We start from the raw sequence: 25986 nt of genomic DNA, 5'->3' as shown, positions 1-25986 counted from the left end.
TGCAGTGTGCAACAGTTGTTATTTTCTTAATAATATTTTCAAGGTATGATGAAGCAAAACGTTTGATTACATGACGAAGTGGGTATCATAGGATTTGAATTTTAGTCTTGTCGATTCAAAACCTTTCTGCAATCTTCTTTTTATTTTTGTGTTGAAAGAAAAACAGAGGCCATATTTGAGCAATTAATTACACACCCAACCACATCTCTTAATCATGTTTGATAAACGTTATGTCATCAATCTGTTACGGTATTTAGATATTACTTTAATATATATCAAATATCTAGTCTATTACTAAATTAATAATACTAGATTAAATGAGGTATTAAATGTTTCTTTAACGAATAAATATTAAAATCAAAGATAAGGATCAAATTATAACGCTCGTAAAGTATAAAAAGAAAATGATTTATCATGATGATACAAGTGATATGAAAATTTAAATATTTCTCAATAAGCTATATAATGTTTGATTTACTATGAACAAAAACAAATTAAAAGCACGAAGAAAGTTGGAAATAAATGGAATAAAAAATGTAAAACTTGCATCGGATACCATGATATGGTTCAATGATGATTTATGCATACAACACATGTTTGATTGATGATTCCACGTTATGAAATGTGTTGAAATTGAATTCTGATAAAGTTTGGAATGTTTTGCAGAGTACTATGCAAAAATCTTTGCAATAATTTCAATCTAAAACTTTATCGGTATCGAATTAGTTTGCAATAATTGAAACGCTAATTCAAGGGCGGCCGAGCAAAGAATTGGGTTGTGGGTTTTAGTTTCGGTATATGGAAGATCTAAGAATTTTGTTTTTTTTTTTTTGTGATCTTTAATAATACATTTTAGTTCTCGTGTTGTAATCTTTGGTGGTGTCTTGTATTAACTTTTGAATCTTAGGGTTTGTTTGTTTGGGGGAAAACCAATTACGGAATTGGTTTCCCCGAAATCTTGTGTTTGTTTCACGTAAAACGTTTTTCAGAAAATATTTTTCAATGTTTGGTTAGAGTAAAATTGGTTGGTCAACGTAAAACATTTTTCTCGTCAACAAAATTTCCTTTATGTTTTCTGGAAAGTGACTTACGGTCTAATTTTCCGTAAGTCATTTTCCAAACTTTTCACTTCAAAGAATAAATACTAAAAATAATTTTATTTTATGAATTTAATATTAATAAAATATTTTAATATCATTTTAATCCAAATATTTAAAATATATTTATTAATATTTTAAATTAATATAATATTATATTTTTAATTATAATAATATAAGATATTATATTTTTATTTTAATAATATATAATAAATTATTAATAAAATTTAAATTATTTATTAATTTCATAGAAATAATATTATTAAATTATTAATAATGAATAATATTATTTATACATTTAATATTAATATAATAATCTAATAATATTTTAATAAAGATATTAAAATATAGTAATTAATACTTTTAAAATATAATATAGTACTATTACTTTAATAAATAATTAATATAATTTATCATTTTTTTATTTCAATAAAATATACCAATATTAATATTTTTATTAATAAAATTATAAAAAATAATATTTAATAATAAATAAATTATTTTAATATTTTAAAAATAATAATATTAAGTTTTATGATAAATAATATTATTTATTGTATTTAATATTTGTAATAAATAATTTTTAAAAAAACTCATCAATTAGTGGAAAAAATGTTTAAACAACATCTTCCAAACATCGTAAAACGTTTTCCAGAAAATGTTTTTCAGAAAAATGTAATTCATTTTACTGAAAACATTTTCTGGAAAACGTTTTCCAGAAATATAATTAATTTTCTAGAATTCAATTTCCAGAAAATCAATTACAGCCAAACAGACATACCCTTAATAAATTTCGAATTACTCTTTTTTTTTCTATTACTTATTGATATATCGCGTTGTGTGTCGAGAAGTATGAATAGAATTTTTAACGAGAACTTTTAAAAAATATTCATTCAAATACAAATGTAACAATTAATCTACATTATTAGACTAATAAATTGACCATATTTATTTTCTTATAATTATTGAGAAGTGCAAGAACTGGTGAGCTCAATTTGCTCCCGACGGTTGGAAGTCTTGGATAATCCACCTCATTAGGACATCAGATTTCATCAGGTGACTACTAATGTTGGTTGTCGGCTTTCATCAGTGTGGTTGAAACATTGTTTTCCCATAAACATTGAAATATTATTATCGATGTTTTTTTTAATTGAGACGACAGCGGAGATGTTAGTGATTGAATGTATGACATGTTTTCATGTCCCATGCACACTCTGGCAGATTAAATGAGGTTCGAGACTCCATTCTAAAAAATTTAAATTTTTATATTAATTATTTATTTTATTAATAATATACATCTTAAAATTTTATTTGTCTCTATTTTCTACGAATGATTAATATATATATGCTCACTCAAAAAAATATTTCTAAAGCTGTTATATATTGTACATAGGGATGGGCATGGGTCGGGTTTTTGGTCCACCCGACCCGAGAAGAAGGGAACCTCCACCCGTGACCCGACCCAACCCGACAAAATTAGTTTTTCACCCGACCCGACCCGACCCGAAATAATAAAAAAATTATTTTTATTCAATAAAAACAGTGACTAAATTGAAAAAAATAATATATAGAGGGGTATTATTGTAATTATTCCTAAATATATAGGGTAAAATTATATATTTTTCCCGGGTCGGGTCGGGTCGAATTTTTTTCACCCTAAACCCGAACCCGACCCGACCCCGATTTTTTTTTTTTAAAATCCGACCCGATCGGGTAGGGTCGGAACCGTTAGGGTTCGGGTTAGATGCCCATCCCTAATTGTACACACAATAATTCTCTCTTGTTATTAGAATAGGTGTTATTAAATTAAGGTTGCTAATTTTATGTTGTTTGATATGTGATCTCATTTTATATATTACAATTGTTGTATAAAAAATTATTTGATTTGAAAATTGTAAAATATTAATTTGTAAGGTTAGATAAATTTTCTTAAGAATTATAATACTTTTTGCTAATCCAAAAGAGTTTTTCTCCAAAATCATTCAATGATGAAACACGTTCGGAATTACATTCCGAGGCACACACTAAATTACTTCTTTACAGTCTAGTAATTAACCTCTTAAATAGTCCAACCTGTACCACATTAAAAGTTTCGCTGATAATTTTGGCCCGAATAGATTTATATTAATGTCTAAGGTAAACTAAAAAAATGGCCTCTCGACAGTATAGCGTTATTTTGTTGAATCTCTCGATTATAAAAATTTATAAAACAATCCTATACAATAGGACGTTGTTTTATTGAGTCTCTTGACTATTAAAAGTTATAAAATAGTCCCTTGACTATAAGATGTTACTTTGTTGAGTCTCCCGACAATTAAAAGTCACAAAACGGTCACCCGAGTATTCATGTATTCCAAACCTTTCCTTCTTCGTTAAAAAAATGGCGATCGTCTGAGCTAGACGTTAACATGTTGATTGTGATATGATAAAATCTGATCACATAACTGTTTGAGCTATATTTTATGTATAGACTCTCCGTTTACATTATAGCGTAGAGTCAGTGCTTGAACATTATGCCATCGAACTAATGCTTGAAAGCAACGGTGGTGCTAATGGACATCATTAAAGTATGATTTTATCATATCTCATTCAACAAATTAACGTCCAACTCAGTCGATCGTTAATTTTTTAACGAAAAAGACAAGTTTGGAACATATGAATAGTCAGATGATCATTTTGTAACTTTTAATAGTCGGAGGACTCAACAAAATAACACCCTATAGTTGAGGAATCATTTTGAAATTTTTAATAATCGGGGGACCATTTGTATATTTTACCCTATTGTTATGAATTTCTTTTTTAAAAGATTAAATAATTTCTTTAATTTTCAATTATAATCAATTATACTCTTAAATTCAGTCAAAAAAAAATATCAAATATGCTCCTAAAGTAGGCTAAAAATAACCCAGTCCCTCCGTCACACCGTCACTCACACATAGACTATCATGTCATCATTATTAACTATTACACTAGTAATATAACGATCAACCCCCATTAAATAACATAATTAATCCAATTAATAATATAAGAATAATTTATTCATTTGAATTTACTTCAATGACAAAATGAATCCTTAAGCCTGTTTTCTTTTATCTAATGTTGCAATGATATTTTGAAAATAAATATGAATGGATAACATTAACGGTACTAAATTGTCATAATAAAGTAGGGTTTCGAGAAAGGTCGAATACTGAACTGTATCAGTCCGAGAGCAAGCAGTTAACATCCACCACTGTTTTAATTGAAGAAACTATATTTTAATTAGTATACTTCAATTTTGACTATAATTGTAGTTTTATCTTATTCATTTTCAGTCAATTAATATTCTGGTAATAAAGGAGGGAAGGTTAGGAAGCATGATAAAAGGAAGGGAAGCCCACACCATAATGGAGAGTGGGTGGGAAAATAAGTAGGACTGCAATGACTCAGACGCTTTCATGAAGTCCCCACCCCATTGGCCACAACGGCTATGCCTACGTCTCCATAGCAGAGCTGTACACTGCACAATACACACATGTATAAATATGTATCGGCGGAATTGAGAAAATGCAGCAAAAGATAGTACAACAAGAAGGATGGAGAAAGATTTAAAGAACGAGATAAAGGAGATGAGGGAGTGTTACAGGAATGGCAACACCAAACCTATAGCGTGGAGGAGGTCTCAGCTCCAAGCCTTGCGATCATTCCTTCACGATTATGAGGTTCAAATATTCAGGGCTTTAAACCTCGATTTAGGGAAGCATTATGTTGAAGCATTTCGAGATGAGGTACGGACAAGCATCCTTTTCGTATTTTCTATGAATCTCGATTATTATTTACCTGTCATTATCCCTAATGATTTTCTTTCTTCATTTTGCAGGTAGGACTCTTGAAGAAATCAGTGAATCTTGCATTGAAGGATTTGAAAAGATGGATGGCAAGTACAGAGGCAATCATCCTTCACATCTTATTATTTCTTGCACGACTTAATTAAGTTCTAGAATTTAATTCTTTCATTATAGTTTTTTTAAGCAATTGATTAGGAGTCAAATTTATAATTCAATCAAATGATAAAAAAGATTATATATTTTTTAAAAAGCGAGTATTGTTTTGTATGATTAAACATTAATTTAGTTTATAATTGTTATTGCATGCTGTCTACGTTGTCTTGGGTAGGGTACTACTCGATATAGGCGAATTCTACTCCAAATTCCAACACATGCAGATTACCTGTCAACTGTAAGAGAATAACAAAATAAAAAATTGAAAACCTCCCGTAGCAGCAAGAATGCAAACTCATGTTGTAGTAATTTCAATTTTATCATCAATTACTTATGTTAAAGCCTGCAAAAACTGGAAATTAAGATAGTAAAAGGTCCAAATTGTATTGAACTTAAGAGAATTTATATATACTGATGTTGCAATAACAGGCCAAACTTCCTATAATTGCACTGCTTTCATCTGCTGAATTGGTTCCTGAGCCTCTTGGCCTTTCCTCGTTATCTCATCTTGGAACTTTCCCTTGGGTTAGTTTTCTTATGTTCATTTTCTTTTCGCATATAATTAGATTTTTGTGTGTTTTTATTGAACTCTGGAAGAGCCTAATAGTATCCAAATTGTTATGTTTTGTTGCATGTAAAACAGGACTGTCCTTGGAGCCTATGATAGGAGCCATAACTGCAGGAAATGTTGTGGTTTTAAAACCATCAGAGCTGGCCCCTGCTTGTTCTTCTCTTCTTGCTAGTACCCTACCAAAGTACCTTGATAATCAAGCTATCAAGTGTTGAAAGTATTGATAAAAGTTCAAAGTTTGACAACCAACTTTGAAAAAATATTTTCAAAGTTTGGAAAATGTTTCTTTGAAAAATAGTTTTTCAAAGTTTGATAGATGTTTGTTGAAAAATGATAATGAGATAATTACAAATAGTCACTGCACTTTAGGGTATTTATAAGATTAGTCCTTAAACTTTAACTATAAATACCCTAGCTCATTTAGCTTCATAATCATCCCAAAATCTTAAATCATTTCTTTCTCCAAATACTAGATAGTTTTCTTGTGAGTAGTGAGTGTTTTGTAAACACCTGTAAATTTTCTCTCTTAGTAAAAGATTTGCAGCAGTCCGGAGACGTAAGCAAATTGGTTGAACTCCGTTATCAATTTCGGGTATTATTTTTCCGCTTTTATTTCGCATTCTCACTAATCTAGTTATAGGAAAATTATTTGTTCTCGTTTATTTCCCAACAATTGGCATCAGAGCTTTTGGTTGTGAATCTTGTCAATTTTTTGCGAGGTTATTATTCATTACTATTCACGTAAATAGTAAAAATTTTGTTTGCGATACGAATTTGTTGACAGAGGTGTTCTAATACATGGTGGTTAGCAAGAATTATCAGAAACGATCCAAACGAAGCCAAATTCGAGTGGGAGCGATGGCTGTAGACGAAGGGAATGTGAAAATTAAAAAGTACGATGGTGCAGACTTTGGCTTCTAGAATATGCAGATTGAAGATTTTCTGTACCAGAAAAATCTATATCAACCTCTCTCAGGAAAGCAACCAGAGTGCATGAAGAATGAAGACTGAGCTCTTCTCGACAGACAAGCCCTCGGAGTTATCCGACTGACGTTATCTCGCAATGTTTCTTTCAACAAAGCAAAGGAAAGACCACGGCTGGTCTAATGGCGGCTCTCTCCAGTATGTATGAGAAGTCATCGGCCTCAAACAAAGTTCATTTGATGAGGCGATTATTCAATTTGCGGATGGCGGAAGGGGCATCAGTGACTCAACACCTAAATGAACTCAACACAATCACAACCCAGTTGAGTTATGTGGAAATTGAATTCGATGATGAAGTTCGAGCTTTAATTCTCTTATCATCTCTACCAGATAGTTGGAATGCTACTATTACAGCAGTTAGCAGCTCATCGGGAAACAATAAATTGAAATTCGACGATGTTCGGGATCTGGTATTGAGCGAAGAAATTCGACGGAGAGAATCGGGTGAAGCATCAACCTCCTCAACCTTGCACATGGAATCTAGAGGGAGAACTTCAGAAAGAAATTTAAATCGTGTCAGATCCAAATCCATAAGAGGAAAATCAAGAACGGGAAAGAAATATTATACATGTTATAATTGTGGCAATAAGGGTTACTTTAAAAGAGATTGTCGAGCACTGAAAAAAGATACCGGCACACAGGAATCTGCCAACATGACAGAGGAGACAGGTGATGCCATGATTCTAAGCGTCAACAGTCCGATTGAATCATGAATCTTGGATTCAGGGGCATCTTTCAACTTCACCCTATACCAAGAAATCATGGAAAACTATGTCAGTGGTGATTTTGGAAAGGTTCATCTAGCTGATGATGAAACCTTGAAGATCGTCGGAAAAGGAGACATCCGATTAAAGTTGCCAAACCAGACCACTTGGAAGCTGACAGGAGTGAGACATATTCTTGGCTTCAAAAGAAATTTGATTTTTGTAGGACAGCTTGATGAAAAAAGATATAGTACAACCTTTTCAGGCTGTGAATGGAAGATTACCAAAGGAGCACTCTTCATTGCCTATGGTAAGAAGGTTGGTACTCTCTATATAACCTCAAACTTAGAGAATATCATTGTTGCAGCAGATGTTGATGGAAAATCAAACCTATGACACCAAAGGTTTGTCCATATGAGCGAGAAAGGGATGAATACACTTTTGTCAAAAGGGAAGTTGTCGGATCTAAAGAGTGTGGATGTCGGACTATGCAAGGATTGCATCTTTGGCAAACAAAAGAAAGTCAGTTTTGCAAAGATTGGCAAGACACCCAAGGTTGAAAAATTAGAGTTGATTCATACTGATGTATGGGGATCATCTCCAGTTTCATCTCTTGCATGCTCACTATATTATGTCACCTTCATCGATGATTCAACAAGGAAGGTGTGAGTTTATTTTCTGAAGAAGAAATCAGAAGTCTTTGATACCTTCAGAAAATGGAAGGCCATGGTGGAAAATGAGACTGGTTTGAAAGTCAAGCGGTTGAGGTCTGATAATGGAGGAGAGTACAGAAACAATAGATTCAGAGATTTCTGTGCAAACAATGGGATCAAGATGGAGACAACAGTTCCCATGACACCGCAGCAGAATGGAGTAGCAGAGCGCATGAACAAAACTCTGAATGAATGTGCTAGAAGTATGAGGATACATGCTGGATTGCCCAAATTTCTATGGGCTGAAGCTATCAACACTGCAACTTACCTGATCAACCGTGGGCCCTCAGTTCCCTTGGATGGTGGAATACCAGAGGAAGTTTGGAGCAAGAAATAAATAAACCTTTCACACTTAAGAGTGTTTGGTTGTATTTCTTATGTACACATAGATTCTACTGAAAGAAGTAAACTTAATGCCAAGTCCAACAAATGTGTCTTTGTTAGTTATGGTGGTGATGAGTTCGGTTACCGGTTTTGGGACTTTGAAAATCGGAAGATCATCATAAGCATAGATGTCATTTTCAATGAGAATGTGATGTACAAAGACATGTCAACTATAGAATCAAATAGCTCCAATACTGAAGCTGAAACAAAGGAATTTGCTGGGTTCGAGGAGATTTCTGTAAATGATGTTCAAATCAGTCCTTAAGAAGTTCAAGAAGAACCAGACACACCAGAACTGAGACGCTCCTCTAGAATTCCTAAACCAACCCAACGGTATTCGCCTTCTTTGCACTACTTGTTGCTGACTGACAATGGTGAACCAGAGTGCTATGATGAAGCAATGCAGGTGGAGGATTCAGTCAAGTGGGAGTCTTTCATGAAAGATGAGATGGTCTTGCTTATGTCAAATCAGACGTGGGAATTAACTAAATTACCACTAGGCAAGAAAGCGCTCCACAACAAGTAGATTTACAGGATCAAAGAAGAGCACGATGGGAGCAAACGCTACAAAGCGAGATTGGTTGTCAAAGGTTTTCAGCAAAAAGAAGGTATTGACTACAATGAAATTTTCTCTCTAGTCGTGAAACTGTCTACAATCAGACTGGTATTAAAAATTGTAGCTGCAGAAAATCTACATCTTGAGCAGTTAGATGTGAAGACAACTTTCCTTCATGGTGATTTGGATGAAGAAATCTATATGAGGCAACCAGAAGGCTTCATAGAGACAGATAAGAAAAACCTGGTATGCAGATTGAAGAAGAGCTTGTATGGTTTAAAACAAGCTCCTAGACAGTGGTACAAGAAATTCGATAGCTTCATGTGTATCAGTGGTTTTACCAGATGCCAAGTAGATCATTGTTGCTACATCAAGAAGTTCAAAAACAACTTCATTATTTTATTGTTGTATGTTTATGACATGCTTGTTGCAGGTTCAGACATGCAAGAGATTATAAACTTGAAGCAAAAATTATCGAAGTAGTTTGCAATGAAAGATCTGGGGGCATCAAAGCAGATTCTTGGGATGAAAATCAAGAGAGACACAAAGTCGGTGACTTTGATGTTATCACAGGCTGAGTACATCAACAAAGTACTCTCCAGGTTCAACATGCAAGATGCTAAACTAGTATGTACACCTTTAGGTGTTCATTTTAGACTCTCCAAAGAACAATCACCAAAGACGGAGGAAGAACGTGCACACATGGTGAATGTGTCGTATGCCTCAGCAATTGGAAGTCTAATGTATGCCATGGTTTGTACTAGATCAGATATTGCTCATGCAGTGAGAGCTGTTAGCAGGTACATGAATAATCCATGCAAGGTACACTGGGAAGCTGTTAAATGGATCCTCAGATATCTGCGGGGTACTACAAACAAAACACTTTGTTTCAAAGGTGGAGATACGATACTGACAGGCTATGTAGATGCTGACTTAGCCGGAAATGTTGACATCAGAAGGAGCACTACAGGGTATGTCTATACTCTAGGAGGTACTGCAGTGAGTTAGGTTTCTCAACTACAGAAGATAGTTGCTCTCTCCACAACTGAAGCAGAATATGTCGCTGTTACAGAAGCCAGCAAGGAGATGGTTTGGCTCCAAAGTTTTTTGGAAGAGTTAGGCAAGAAACAAGAAAACAATGTCTTGTATTGCGATAGTCAAAGTGCTATCCATCTAGCAAAAAATCCGTCTTTTCATTCCAAGACGAAACACATACAATTGCGATATCATTTTATCCGGTCTCTTCTGGAAGATGGGATTTTGAAACTTGGAAAGATTAGTGGAGCTCAAAATCCGGCAGACATGTTGACAAAGACGGTGATCACGGACAAACTGAAGTTGTGTTCAAATTCAGTTGGCATGCTAGAATAACAAGACTAGAAATGTTGCTGCATCGATCGAGGTGTGAAGACATATTAAAATCAATCTTCAAGTGGAAGATTGTTGAAAATATTGTTAAAAGTTCAAAGTTTGGCAACCAACTTTGAGAAAATGGTTTTCATAGTTTGGTAAATGTTTCTTTGAAAAATGGGTTTTCAAAGTTTGGTAGATGTTTGTTGAAAAATGATAATGGGATAATTAGAAATAGTTAATGCACTTTAGGGTATTTACAAGATTAGTCCTTAAGTTCAACTATAAATACCCTAACTCATTTAGTTTCAAAATCATCCCAAAATCCCAAATCATTTTTTTTCTCCCAATACTAGAGAGTTTTCTTGTGAGTAGTGAGTGTTTTGTAAACACCTGTAAATTTTCTATCTTAGTAAAAGATCTGCAGCAGGCCGAAGACGTAAGCAAATTGGCTGAACTCCATTATCAATTTCGGGTATTATTTTTCTACTTTTATTTCGCATTCTCACTAATCTGATTATAGGAAAATTACTTGTTCTTGTTTATTTCCCAACATCAAGGTCTTTGAGGGTGGCCCCGTTGTTGGCCAACAACTGCTTCAGCAAAAGTGGGATAAGATTTTCTTCACAGGTATCATTGTATACCAGATTGGATTGTTAATAGAAAATGTAATTAAAAACTGGGGATCATGTTGTTCTTTTACCTTAGTTTAACTTGCTTTATAAGTAACATTTTTTGGAATTTTAACTGTAAAATTAATGGTAGGAAGTGCAAAAGTGGGACGGGTAATAATGTCGGAAGCTGCAAAGAATCTAACGCCCGTGACTCTAGAGCTGGGTGGGAAATGCCCTGCTGTTCTTGATTCCCTCTCCTGGTCTTTTGACAAAGAGGTTCTGTTTTTAAATTGCTTGCCAGATTACATGCTTAGCGGTCCGTAACGGTTCAATTTCCATCGTTTAAATACTACTAATCCGAGTTTGTTCATTCTATCAAGGTGGCTATAAAACGAATCATTGGGGCAAAATATGGATCTTGTGCGGGTCAAGCATGTATATCAATTGACTATATATTAGTGGAAAAATCATTTTCATCTACTGTGGTATGTGAATCTCTTATATTCATCATACATACTATCCATTTCTTCTTTTGTATCTTAATAATCATAGTGAATACAGATTACCTCTCTTTGCAGGTGGAAATGACCAAGGCCTTGATCAAGACAATGTTTGGAGATAACCCTAGAGAATCACATAGTGTTGCCAGGATAATTAACAAACATCATTTCCTGAGGCTGAAAAACCTTCAAACTCATCAAAATGTTAAAGACTATCGTCTTTGGCGGTTCAATGGATGAAGACAACTTGTAATCCATCCACTCTCCTAGTTTAGCTCTGATCAATCTTTTCATTGCAGCTGCAAAAGCTTGAATTATTAATATATCTGATGAAGATACAAAATCCGTGCTGGTTCATCGAGCCAACAATATTAGTGGATCCCCCACTTGAATCAGCAATAATGACAGATGAGATCTTTGGCCCACTGCTTCCTATAATCACAGTAAGAAACATCTAGGCACTCTTAAACCACATTTATAATGCTAATAAGCTCAAGAAGTAGTAGTTTGCAGGGAGCAGTCCCTTTTCTTATCTTGACAAATCGGGGGTTTTTTTGGCAGTTGGATAAGATTGAAGACAGTATAGATTTTATAAATTCAAGGCCTAAACCCCTAGCAATATATGCTTTCACCAAAAATGAAGTGTTAGAGGAAGAGAATGGTATCTGAAACATCATTCGGGTGTGTGGTTTTTAATGAAGCAATCATTCAGGTACATTAACGTATCAAAGTTTAACAACCAAACCATTAAATAATAGAACCTAATCATTAATGCCCGCATCGAATGCAGTTTGCAGCAGATACCATTCCTTTTGGGGGCATTGGTGAAAGTGGGATGGGAAAGTACCATGACAAATTCACCTTTGACACATTTACACACTACAAGGCTGTGGCTAGAAGAAGCTTCTTAACTGATTTTTGGTACAAGCTCCCTCCATGGAACAATCATAAACTGGAACTTTTGGAGGATAGTTACACTTTTAATTATTTTGGATTGCTTCTTGTCATTTTGGGTTTGAAGAGGACTAGAAAGACTTTTCATTTCAACTAGTTATGCTTATATATATACATATGTGTGTATTAATACATGCACGGCTATGACTACTGTTAAAAGCATTTAATGATATGTCCATCACACAGAATAAACATAGGAAAACAGTAAGCATAGTTTGCTGCTAATTTGATAGCCTCTTCGTCTGTAAAATATTTAATTAGCAGTAGACTCCCTTGGTCATCCATCACCTGGATTTTTCTTGCATTCTCATTGTAATTTAGTGCTTATATATACATACATATACATATATATATATACATGTTTGTATGTTATATCTTATGTCTTATTTGAGTTACTATTCATGTGATATAATGATGGCATGTCCAAAATTATCACATCTTTGTATTATTCAAAGCTTACCATCACCAATAATCATTACAAGAACATATCTTATTTTTAAAGTGGTGGAAACGATTTGAATCCCTAACAATGATCTCTTTCTGAAGAAAATCCGATGCCAACTTCATGAAGTTGGCAGTCAACACAGATCGGATGTTCTTCATTATTCTTATCACATTCCCACCACAATGTAAGTTCCCTTCATTCATCAGTGCAAAAACCAAAGCCATCTTCTCACTGTGGTGGAACAGCTGCTCTTGTTTGTGCTCCTCCTCTATATCATGCAAGGCCAACCTTGTTTCTGGTACATATCCAACCTCATTTAATTGCCCAATTAATACCTGAAGCTTGGCGCATATGGCATCTATTTGAGGATGCTGTCTGCCTCCGGAGGCAAACTCGTGCACCTGATTCCTGACCTCGATCCAACTTAGTCCTGGCTCCTTTTTTACTCCTGAACCATGCATTTCTTTTCTAATTGTTCCTGCTTCGTTGAATCTGCCACCTGAAGAGTAGATATTTGACATTTGTACATATCCCAATGAATTTTCAGGCTCCATCTGTTTCAGTTTGGATACAGCAATTTTAGCTAACCGAGTTTCACCATGCTTCCTACATGACCCAAGTAGTGCACTCCAAACTACTGAGTCAGGCTCCATAGGCATCCTACTTATAAGCTCCTCGGCCTCGGTGATTTGGCCAGCTCGTCCAAGAATATCTACCATGCAAGCATAGTGGTCTAACTGTGGAATAATACCATGTTTCTTGAACATGGAGTCAAAGATTCTCATTCCTTCCTCCACCATTCCAGAATGGTTGCAAGCTGAAAGAAGAGCAACAAAGGTAGCGGTATCAGGTCTGAGGTCCATTCGTTGGAAGAGTTGTAGTTCTTCCTTAGCTTTTCCATGCAAACCATAGGCCTTAAGCATCGAGTTCCAGGAGACCAGATCACGACATCCCGTTTCTTCAAACACTTTCTTAGACAAAGCAATGGAGCCACATCTTGTGTGCATGGATCAAGGCATTTCTTAGCACCGTATCATCCTCGAAACCAGCTTTAATAACTTGCGAATGAATTGCCAAGGCATGCTTCTCAGTTACAAAGCCTGCACAAGCTTTAAATACAATTGAAAAAGTATACTAGTCTGGTCTCAAGTCCTCTCTAAGCAATTGTCGATGAAGGAAGAAAGCTTTAACTGGGTCACGTTCTGCAAATGCATTTATCATGCTAGTCCAAAAAATTATATCTTGACAACTTGTCTCCAGGAAGAGATGAAAAATTCAGAAATATCTCCTCCAAGCTCCGAATAAGCTTTCATAAATGCAGTCGCCACTTCGACTTCAGAAATGAATCCAGTTTTAACACTGAGGCAATATACCTGAAAACAAAATTTAAGACCCAAATCCATCTCAATATCTTTGCGTCCACATAATGAAGAGAATACACTGAGCAGCGTGGCACGATTAAAGCCAATGCCCTCGTGATGCATTCTGACAAAAACACCAATCGCATGCATCCCAAGCTTTGCTAACTGAAACCCAGCAATCATTGAATTCCAAGAAACCTGAGTCCAATAGCCCAGACTTCTAAACAATGTCCAAGCCTCCTCTACCTTATTCTTGCTATACATGGTAATAAGAGCATTTGATATGTAAACAGAGGCATCCAATCCCATCTTCAACAAGAGTGCATGCAATTGCTTACCACGCAAGTCATCACACGAACTAAGCACGCTTGTAAATTCAAATTCATTCGGCCGAGAGCGACGATCAGCTAACATTTCCAAAAAGAGTCTAAAACTCTCTGCACTCCGACCACATTGTGCATACCCCGAGACAAGAGCCGTCCAAGAAACGATATTCCTTTCAGGCATTTCATCAAACAGTTGCTGAGCATATTGTAAATATCCACATTTTGAGTACACAGTGATAAGATGGTTGGTGACAAAGAGGTCAGAGGTGCTGTTGGGAAAATGGGCAAGTATGCAAATGAAGACCTTGTTGAAGATACCCATGGCGGGCGCATTCATGGAAGAGAGTGGCATATGTTTGTAGAGAGTGAAGCAGAGGTGATGTATTGTAGAAGAGTTAGAAAGCTTCCTGGATTTGTCCGCGTGAGGATAGGAGCTGCACCTCGTTGAGAAGATCGTTGGGTCCATTGCTTACTAGTGCTGGGAGAATATTGGAAGAGCTCACGCTTCGGATTGAGACCAAACAGGCTCGCGTAGTTAGGCGTAACATCATTTATATTCAAATTGGAGTTCAACTTATATAGCTAACTTGGAGTTTGTATGATGATTAATGTTTGGTCTAATAATTGTTTCGGTCCCTCCATTATTCTAAAATTTCGAATTTAACATATATACTTTAATTTAATATGATTTAGTCCCTCTAATTTTATAATATTTCAGCCTTTTTTCCTTTCAAATAGTTGATAATGTTTTTTCCATGCATTCAAGCCCCGCATTTTGTATATATACTCGCAATATGGAATTCAATTAATACAGTAATAAGAAAAATGTTCAAAGCATGACTATATGGAGCTGATAAGAAAGCGAACACAATTTACACAAACGAAGAATGCTGAAAAACGTTATAATTATTCTTCTTCCACATCTGATCTTCAACCCGAACGAAGATATTAAAACAATAACTTAGCTTAAAAAGTGTTGATGATGTATGGTAGTAATAAGGTGCAGATTTCACTTGAGGATAGGTGACTAGTAATGAGTATATGGTGGAGGGGGTGACTTATAATAATAAGGTGGTGGTGGTGACGGAGAAGGAGGTGGTGGAGACTTGTAGTAGTATGGAGGTGGTGGACTAGGAGATGGTAGAGGTGGTGACTTGTAGTAGTACGGAGGTGGTGGACTAGGTGAAGGAGGTGGAGGTGACTTGTAATAGTAAGGTGGTGGTGGTGATGGAGATGGTGGGGGCGTTGACTTGTAGTAATATGGTGGCGGGGGACTAGGAGAGGGTGGAGGTGGAGACTTATAATAGTATGGCGGTGGTGAGCTTTGTGAAGGTGGTGGTGGTGACTTGTAAATGTAGGGAGGTGGAGGTGGTGATTTGTAGTAGTATGGTGGTGGGGGACTCGGTGAGGGTGGAGGCGGAGACTTGTAATAGTATGGAGGTGGTGGTGAGGGAGATGGTGGAGGTGGTGATTTGTAGTAGTATGGTGGTGGGGGACTCGGTGAGGGTGGAGGTGGAGACTTGTAATAGTATGGAGGTGGTGGTGAGGGAGATGGTGGAGGTGGAGATTTGTAGTAGTATGGTGGTGGGGGACTAGGAGATGGTGGAGGTGGTGAATCATAGTAGTAAGGTGGTGACTTGTAATAGTATGGTGGCGGAGGACTTGGTGAGGGTGGAGGTGGAGATTTGTAGTAGTAAGGCGGTGGGGGACTAGTAGAGGGAGGAGGTGGAGACTTGTAGTAGTATGGTGGTGGGGGACTAGGAGATGGTGGAGGTGGAGACTTGTAATAGTAAGGAGGTGGGGGTGAGGGAGATGGTGGCGGAGGAGTAAGAGATGGAGGAGGTGGTGAGTTGTAATAGTAAGGAGGAGGAGAATGTGTGTACTTAGGGTGCTTTGGTGGAGGTGGAGAAGAATATTCATAAGGTTCATGATCAGCAACCACAGTAGCTGCTGCCACAAGGCAAAATGTTAAAGCAAGGATGAATGGAGGGCGGTGCCCCTGTGGATGTACTCTAGTACACATGTTTGTGGCAATACAATTTCTATTTCTAGTAATAGCTAAGAAAACACTACTCTTGAGGCATATCCATGAACAAGAGATAGCCCCCTTTATATACTCATCTCCTCACTCATTAATAAAGTATTTTCTTGAATATAATATAAAAAGCAAGCTGGATTTACATAATTGTATAGCACTACCTTAATATAAAATGCCATCAGAATTGGCTGTTTCTCCTGATGTATTTGGGTTTGTTTGACTGTTGCAACACCGAAGTAGGTATAAAATAAAAACTCCAACGCGTTGAAGCAGAAAGAATAGGTCCGATGATGACTTGTGCAATATAATAATATATATGGTTTTGAACTCAACATGCAGGCTGGCGCCGGTTATTAATTCATCAGTAGAAGCAATTTGGCATCAACCACAATTCATTTCTCTGACTCTGACCCTTTCTTATCCAAGTTGAAGTCTTGTTTTTTACCACGTCGTTTCTAATGCATGTTGTTAACCCCAAACCAACAACTACCTAAGCTTCACCAAACACTGTAAACTATTTTTAATTCAATTTGGAGCCTAAAGGAGATTGGATTTCTATTTTGTTTTCGTGTAAAGAAATATTTTTAAGTTTTGGATATATTTTATTTACTCAACTACAAAGTCGATATGATATTGCTTCCAACTCTCTTCTTTCAATGCAATCAACTAGTTTTCGACGGAAAAGTATCAGAAGCATGCCTTTGATGCAAAGAATAAATAAATAAATATTAAAAAGTTTAATGAAATATATAAAACAATACATTTGACATAATTATTTACATAAACTTTTAATTTTGGTTTAGTTTTATACATAAAAAAAATTGATTTTAATGTTTGGTTTTTCTTCTGCGTTGCTGGCTCAAGCAGTCTTCTGTCCTTCTACTTTGTCTGAAAGGAGTTCTCTGCTTAGTATTTTTCCAGTGTGATACCCTGATTTATTTATGGGTAAACTACGCAAATGGTTATTAATGTTTGAGTAAGTTTTTGTTTTCACCATTGATATTTCAAAAGTTACAAACCGGTCACTAACGTTATCGTTTGATACAAATTGGTCATTCGACGTTAACAACCGTTAACAGGCGTAACGGAAAACACAGCTAGCGCTTTAATTGCTTACATGGACTGGGTTGATCGCCACGTTGGAGACCCAAAGCCTACAACGGTCACCTCTTCCCCTTAAAAAAATAATCCCTAAACTTAATTTAAGGTTTTTCATTTCTATCTATATTCTTTAAAAAAATTCTGAAAATTGTTAGAGAAGAGAAATCCTATGAAGATGGAAGACTCCATTGATGTTCCGCTTTGCAATTGTGGATGCCCAACTAATTTTTTTTATTTTCTATCACCCAAAAGAAGTTTAACATAAAGCATAGTGTTATCTCCCTTTTGCCGTAACCTCCATGTAAGTACTATGATTTTTCTTTGCTTGTTTTTCTCACTACTTTTTCTCTCAGACAAATGGAAGAAGAAAAAATCGTTTTTCTCATTATTTTTTTCTCTCAGGCGAATTGAAGAAGGAGAAATGGGTTTATGGAAAAAAATAAATGTGTTTATGGAAGAAGAAGAAAAGGGTTTATTGAAGAGGAAGAAATGAATTTATGGAAGAAGAAGAAGTAGGTTTATGGAAGAAGAAGAAATAGGTTTATGGAAGAAGAAGCAATGAGTTTATGAAAAAAGAAAAAAATGTTTATGGAAGAAGAAGAAGAAGAATGTTTCATAATGGTAAATGAGACCTTTGATTCTCCCCCTATTAATTAGGGTAAACTACACAGTTAGTCACTAATGTTTGAGTAAATTTTCGTTTTTCCCACTGAAATTTAAAAAAAAAGTGGTTGTCAACCCAGTCAACCCAATCTAAGTAAGCAATTAATGTGCCAACTGTGTTTTTCGTCACGTCTGTTAACGGTTGTTAACGTCGAGTGACAAATTTGTAACAAACGATAATGTTAGTGACCGATTTGTGACTTTTGAAACATTAGTGGTGAAAATAAAAACTTACTCAAATATTAGTGACCATTTACATAGTTTGCCCTTTATTTATTTGTCTTGGTCTTCATAGGTGTTCTTTGTCTGCAAGGTTGTCTCTTTTAAGCTAGGTCTCTGTTGTTGGTTGCTTTCTTTGTGCCATGCAAGGTTCTTACAGCTTGTTATGACATGAACTTGAATTGTCATTTGGCTTTCATTCTAATGAAAATATTCTAGTTGAAATACTTTTTCAATAGTTTGTAAAAATTAAATCAAATTCAAATTTCACATATAAAAACATTATATAATACAAAATGATTTTTTTTTCAAACATGTGTTATGTTTATTTTCATGTGAATACCCGCATTGAAGTTTTCAATAATTTATGCATTTTAATACTTTCACCATTATACATTTGGGAATCCACGAAATTCATCGCATCGTCTCTACCAACTAATGTGACTAATTTATTCTTGGAATTTGTCAATTAGAACAGTGATCATTGCAACTCCTTATAGTTACAATATAATTTGAATCATTTTTGTTTGGTGTGTGTGATAATCGGGAAGCCTCCTAAAACTTGTTTGCATTTGAGATTACACGATTAACCACCTTCTCAAAAGCGTATGATAATGATGAAAATGGGCAGTAAATGAACACTAATTGGAATATAACAAACATCATCTAAAACTTTATACATCCATCTTCTACCATGTTCATTACCCCCTTTGCTTTAATGCAAAAGCCAATCAACTAATCTTCCGTAAAACATCTTCGTATTAAGGGGGGAAACAACCCAAATCCAAGGCCCAAATTTTTTTGATAAAAAGCATATATATTTTCTTTATGTTCATCGTGATTATCCATTAATGTTTGATCCATCGCCAAACACCTCTGTATAACATATAGGACAAGCCTGGAGAAATAAATTTTCAATTAGCAGCTTCCCAAACTGTTGCCATAATAAATGGAATAAAGAAGCATGCTTTGCTTACCCTTCTTTTCTGGTGGGGAATCCAATCATGAGAATGGGGGAAAGGTCAGTGGGTTACCTTATTGATTCTAAGCCATTTGGTGCCACATCCAGCATGGTAGACATGTTTGCAAGGTAGGGTAATCCGTCTCTCACCTCTTTTATATTCCATCTGGAAAATTACACATCTAGTTCACAAAGATAATGATGATGAGATTTTCACCATTTTGTTCTATTTTAATTTGTTGTTCATAAACCCGTTAGGATCTCATTGCAATAAAAAAAGTTTTGATTAAAGAGAGAAGTGCTCGATTATTGTGTTTTAACCTATCAAAATTAAGCAACAGTTTCAGCCACCCACAAACTTCATGTCAAAAATCTACTAGCTCTTAATTCTGGAAACATCTTAGAAAATATTTTAGCACCCTCACCCTCCGTTGAAACTCGATGTTCTGAACCCAAAAAATTTACTACCTTTAATGAGTCCACCAATCCAAAGAACTAAAACAGGAAGAATGACCTCTGAATCCATATAGAAAACATTGATCCAATTACAACATTGTGTTTTTCACTTTTTTCTCAAACTCAGAATTGCACAAATCAAGCGTTAATTGAAATGTTTATGAGAAAACTAGAGAAACAATGCAACAATAAGAAGAAAAAAAAGAGTTTTTTTTATCTAACATCATATGTCATGTTGTCGGGATCAACATAATCTTGCCAAATGACCTGCATATTTTGACAACATTTAACTTTATGAACCACGAAACTAAAAACTACAAAGATTTAAACCTCTATAACTGTACTAGTATTAATTCTTGGAAAAGCATATACACACTTTAACATGTATACAACATAAAAACTTAGAAGATTGAAGTCACTAATATTAGATGCCAATGCAAATAATCATCCACATATAATGGAATGAAAGTTCATAGTTCGAGAAAAGAGTTGCACACATGTATTCAACAAAGAAAATAACAGAGAGAAAAACCTGGTAATCATTAGCATTATGTTGTCTCTGTGGAACTGTAAAGTGAAAAAAAGCATTGGAATGGGGAAACATTATCGTAAATCCTAGATATATATTGTAATAAGAATATGGTGGTCACTCTATTACCAGAACTGGTGATACAGAAAAAGAGACTACATTTCACTTCATGATAAAAAAGGAGCAAAGACACCTTAAAATTAAAACAACAATAACAATAACAAAACCCTATTCCCATATGCAATGGGGTAAGGGGGAGGTAGGGTAGTAGGCTGCCCCCAGCGCCAGGTTGAGAGCAGCTTTCATGGAAGACCTCCGGCAGTAAGAAAATTAAAAATAAAGATAAAATGCAATGTGTGTATAAGTAAATAAATAAATACATAGTTGAGTAGTCTTCATATGCGCGTCTGTAATGTGAAGTAATCCCTACAAATAAATCCCTGCGTAAAAATCTCTGCATATAGACAGAAACCTAAGACCCGCCTAAATTTAAAAAGAGGAAACATGAAGAGAATGATACACAGAAGTCAACGATAGCAAGCTACGAGAAGGAATAAAGTCAAATGGTTTAAAACCTAAACTAATGCAACAGTACTCCGCTACCCTACTTATAAGCCTTCATAAATTCCAATGACAGAAACGTATAAAAAGTAGAAATCATGGAAATTACTACAAAGGCATTTAAAGAAGATAGAGATGATACACCCAATGGATATGACCCACACTACTCGGCTACCCTGGTCTTAAGTCTCCATACTTTCTTATCAGAGGTCATGTCCTCGGTAAGGACTAAATCCTTCAAATCGGATCTCAAGCAGTCTTCCCACTTCCGCCTTGGTCGTCCTCTCATTCTGGCACCATCAACTGTAATCGACTCTACCCTTCTGACTGCATCCGATGGTTGTCGCCAAAAGACATGCCCAAACCACCGTAGTCTTCCCTCCCTCAATTTTTCGGATACAGACACCACCCCCAAGGACATCCTAATAGCAGAGTTTGGTGTCATGTCCCACAGAGTCCTACCACATGCCCATCAAAGCATTCTCATTTCTACGGCATTCATCCTCCTTACATGATCATTCTTGATTGCCCAACATTCTGATCCATACAGCAGCACTGGTCTTATTGTCATTCTATAAAATTTTCCCTAAAGTTTTAGAGGTACCTTCTTGTCACACAAAACTCCAGTAGCATCCCTCCACATTAGTCATCCCGCCTTTATACGGTGTATAACGTTATCATCCATACCCCCATCTTTATGTATCATAGACCCTAGGTACTTGAAACAATCCTTTGATGGGAGAACGTGTCCTTCTATGCATACTTTTACATCTTCATCGTTTTGGTTCCCACTGAAGTTTGAACATAAATACTCTATCTTTTCAATATTGATCCTTAGACCTTTTTCTTCCAGAGCAGTCTTCCAGGTAGCAAGTATACTATTCAACTCAGTTTTGTTTCAGCAACTAGGACAATGTCGTCAGCGAAAAGCATACACCATGGAACACCTTCTAGTGTCCCACAATAGATGTCGTCCATAATCAAGGTGAAGATGTAAGGGCTAAGAGTCGACCCCTGATGGAGATCGATTTCCACCGGGAATGCCTCGGTATCGCCAACTGTAGTCCTGGCATATGTAGTAGATCTACAGTACATATCACGAATCGCTCGGATATAAGCAGTTGGGATTCGTCTCGTTTCCAAGGTCTCCCAGATCGTATCTCGGGGAACGTTATCATACGCCTTCTCAAGGTCAATGAACGCCATGTGAAGATCTCTATTTTTCCCTATATTTTTCCATAAGTCGTCGAAGTAGATGAATCGCCTCCGTAGTAGACCTGCCTGGAATAAAGCCAAATTGATTTCCCGAAATCCTAGTAACCTATCTCAACCTAGCCTCTATCACCCTTTCCCATAGCTTCATGGTATGGTTGAGTAGTTTAATACCTCTGTAGTTGCAACAACGTTGGGGATCTCCTTTATTCTTGTAGATTGGTTTCACCGTAGACTCTCTCCACTCCTCTGGCATCTTAGCAGTCTCTAAAATAATATTAAAGATGATGGTCAACCACTTAACTCCCTCTTCTCCTAGATCCGACCACACAGTGATAGGAATTTGATCTGGACCGACAACTTTTTCCCTCCCCATCTTTCTAAGAGTCATTTTGACTTCCTCAAACTCAATCCTACTTGTAAGGCAGACATTAGTCGTAGTATGATGGACGGCTGACCTACCAACGGTACTATCTCTACAAGGTGAGGCACCGTCATTAAATAAGCCAAAGAAGTAACTACCCTAAACCCTCTTAATATCATGATCTTTCACTAAAAAAACACCATTGTTGTCCTTAATAAACCTAATGCTACCTAGATCATTTTTCATATTTTCCTTGGATTTTGCTAGCCTGAAGATGTCGTTTTTCATTCATTGGTGTCTAATCTCTTGTACATTTCCTCGTATGCCTTATCCTTTGCTTTGGCCACTGTTTTCTTGGCTTCCCGCTTTGCCTCCTTGTATCTTTGTTTAGCTTTCGATCTTTCTTCGACGTCATTACATTGTAGATACTCCTTGAAGCAAGTTTGCTTTGTCTTCACCTTAGTTTGAACTTCGTCGTTCCACCACCACGATTCTTTATGTTCCTTGACCTTCCCTGTCGACAACCCAAGGGTGTTTTTGCCCACCTCTCTAATTGAATGTCACATTTTTCCATAACATATATGCATTATTTGAGTTTGTAGTTCCAAAACCTATATTAGACAAAACCTTACTTTTAAAGTCATCAGCTGTCGCTCCATGTAAGTTCTTCCAAAGGATCCTATGTTTACCAAGTTTAGCCCTCCTATAAGTGCTCCGCCCGTGGCGTACGCGGAACACCAAAACCAACAATCTGTGTTATGATGCACATGACTCTTCAGGGAACACCTTACAGTCAATGCAAGCCCATCGATCCCGATTTCGAACCAGGATGTAGTCGATTTTGGTACAATGTCCCCCGTTATGGAACGTAATCAAGTTCACATCTCTCTTGTTAAAGGAGTTAGTGACCACCATATCGTGTGCAGTAGCAAATTCAAGCAACGTACGCCCCTCCTCGTTCCTACTACCAAAACCGAAACCCCCATGAACACCATCATACCCTCGGTTGCACTACCTATATGGTCATTGAAGTCTCCCCCTATGAAAACTCTTTGGTCCTTCAAAATGCTCCTAAGTACATCATCTAACTGATCCCAAAAGCAACGTTTCTCTTCAATCAAGTATGATTTAAAGTTTGAAATCCATTAAAAGATGTTGTCTGGGAGTCGAGACTTCATTGTTAGAAAACATAGCATCCAGTCCAATAATAAAATCTAGAGAAAGAATTACAGTTGCAAACAATGTAACAATTCACCATAGAAAATCAAGACCTCGGGAGAAGTTTAATTCATCACATTATGCAACAAAGGTTAGGAAACAATCTTGACAAGGAAAGACCTATGCATAAGAGGTTTATTAAGTGTAACAGTTAAATAATGTTGTATCATGCCATTGACATAAATCCTCAGCCTAATTCTAGAAATATATGTTATGGTCATCATTATAACCTTTTTAGCATTATATTACATACCTTCAAACACAAAATTGAAACAATAATGTAAAGTATAATTGGGAAACTTACAATCTACTGCGTTTTCAAGTGGGTTTGCATTTGTGTTTCTTTCCCATTCCCCATTCATTGCAGCAGTGCGTTGATAACTCATTGACGAGGAATTCTCTGATGCCCTTCTAATTTCATCCATGCATAGCTCACGGTTATTCACCTCGTAACTCTGATCAATATCACGATCATAATATGAAATACTGCCAGAATCAGATAGGCCAAACTTGTAGAATCTTGAAGTCATAGATGGGTAAACACTCTCCTGCAGACAGAAATTCAATTTTTGGCTGTGACCAATAGTAACAATTCATTTACAATAATCAAAACAATGGATCAATTACAATCAACTCATCCCAAAAGTGAGCCTGTTTTTCATCTTATTAATTTGTTCTTGAAAACACAAAGACATTAACGGAATCAATTCAAAGCATTCAAAAACATTTTTTATATATAAACTAAACTTTACCTGGATATGGATAGCACCGTCGAAAAATAAATTGACATGTTGATAAGTAAGACCTTCAAAATACTCCATAAAGCTGCCAGCACTATTATAAGGGTAGTTACTGTTGATGTATTGAATCTCCATATGTGGATCCCAACTCATTTCCAAAAATCGAACAAATCTACCGACATAAAGTTTGACAATTCGAAACTTCAATGAGCAGTAGAAACAGACAATGATAACAACATAACATAAAAATCATGATCTCAAAAAAAATTCACAAACTGCTAGTGCATTTTAGTATTCTATCATTTAAGGAAGAATCAAGTGAGAATTTAAGAAACAAGGATAAAAAAGTAAATCATATAGAAAAATAAATAAATAATGTGTAGAAGAACTAGTTAATCGAAACAATGAGATTCAATTACTGCAACAAAACGTGTAACGTGTTAGCAAATATTCAAGTAAATGACAATGTCTGAAATAAAATGATCAACTCTCCGTTTGGTAACCGAACAAAAGCAAGAAAATGAGGAAAAATCAATTAGCAAAAACTAAAAAAAAACACGAATAAAAAGATTATTATTAAAACCCAAAATTTAAATAAATAAAAAAGAAAAGAAAACCATGCAGACATTTTGGAATTTAGTTGAATGACATGCAAAACAAAGAATTCAAGCCAAGCATGTGAATTAAGATTTCTGCAATCAAAATCCATTCCAAGGAGTTTGATTAATTAATATTGTTCCCTACCATGTGCTGCAAAAGAGAAGGACTCTTTTTCTTTATTCTTTGATATAGATGATTTACTCAACACTTGATATCATACATTTTATAGCGTTTTTTCATCTTTAAGAAATTAAGAAAATTCTGTAATTAGTTTCTTAACATTTCTCATCATAGTTAAGAAAACCTTAACACTCGTAATATCAAATAATTCCATGGAACTAAAAGAAGAAGAGCAGGCTGCCTGCATGCATCCCAATAATATTGTTTGGTCCAATAGTAGTAATAAATAACTTTTCACAGGTTGGAGTCGACCAAAGGCAATAGGCTGACGATGATAATCACTGCCATTCCATGGATCCACAATGCAAAAGCAGTTAAGGCATGTGGGAGAGAGAGATGGCAGATAAAACAGACAATTGAATTATGAACAAAACCAAACCTAGCGTGCAAGCAATGACTAGACTACGAATCATTATATTCCTACATTCTTTTCGTCTCCACACTTTGTGTCAACAGAATCTCCAAAGTCATCGTCCCAAGCAGTAAAACCAAACTCACGTCTTTCCAATTTTCTTCATGCCAAACTACAATTCCTTTTTTCTTCTGATCGTGAAATCCCTTATCTGTCTATCTGTAACAATTCTCACTCTGCCTGGTAGTACGAA

The 25986-nt window shown here is 35.7% G+C and overlaps 2 protein-coding genes and 2 pseudogenes across 2 annotated transcripts; 1 reads left to right on the top strand and 3 right to left on the bottom strand.

Annotated features, from left to right (window-relative positions):
- The first annotated feature begins 4671 nt into the window (after positions 1-4671).
- Positions 4672-12504, top strand: LOC120210326 (annotated as a pseudogene).
- Positions 12505-12770: 266 nt separating this feature from the next.
- On the bottom strand, positions 12771-15136 carry LOC120211169 (annotated as a pseudogene).
- Positions 15137-15500: 364 nt separating this feature from the next.
- Positions 15501-16562, bottom strand: LOC120210318 (extensin-2-like). The gene is made up of 2 exons (XM_039209083.1): positions 15964-16562; positions 15501-15837 (listed from the first exon to the last, which is right to left on the bottom strand). Exons 1-2 carry the CDS (start codon positions 16560-16562, stop codon positions 15567-15569), a joined length of 870 nt encoding a protein of 289 aa, XP_039065014.1. The 3' UTR covers positions 15501-15566.
- A 3628-nt stretch (positions 16563-20190) lies between these two features.
- Positions 20191-24754, bottom strand: LOC120210308 (E3 ubiquitin-protein ligase BIG BROTHER-like). The gene is made up of 4 exons (XM_039209071.1): positions 24614-24754; positions 24166-24409; positions 20510-20544; positions 20191-20244 (listed from the first exon to the last, which is right to left on the bottom strand). Exons 1-4 carry the CDS (start codon positions 24752-24754, stop codon positions 20191-20193), a joined length of 474 nt encoding a protein of 157 aa, XP_039065002.1.
- Positions 24755-25986: the final 1232 nt, after the last annotated feature.

This window comes from Hibiscus syriacus, unplaced genomic scaffold (genome assembly GCF_006381635.1).
Source record: "Hibiscus syriacus cultivar Baekdansim isolate YM2019G1 unplaced genomic scaffold, ASM638163v2 tig00000715_pilon, whole genome shotgun sequence".
NCBI classification, from domain to species: domain Eukaryota; kingdom Viridiplantae; phylum Streptophyta; class Magnoliopsida; order Malvales; family Malvaceae; genus Hibiscus; species Hibiscus syriacus.
Note: the sequence above shows the minus strand (reverse complement) of the source record. Positions and strands in the feature narration are given on the sequence as shown.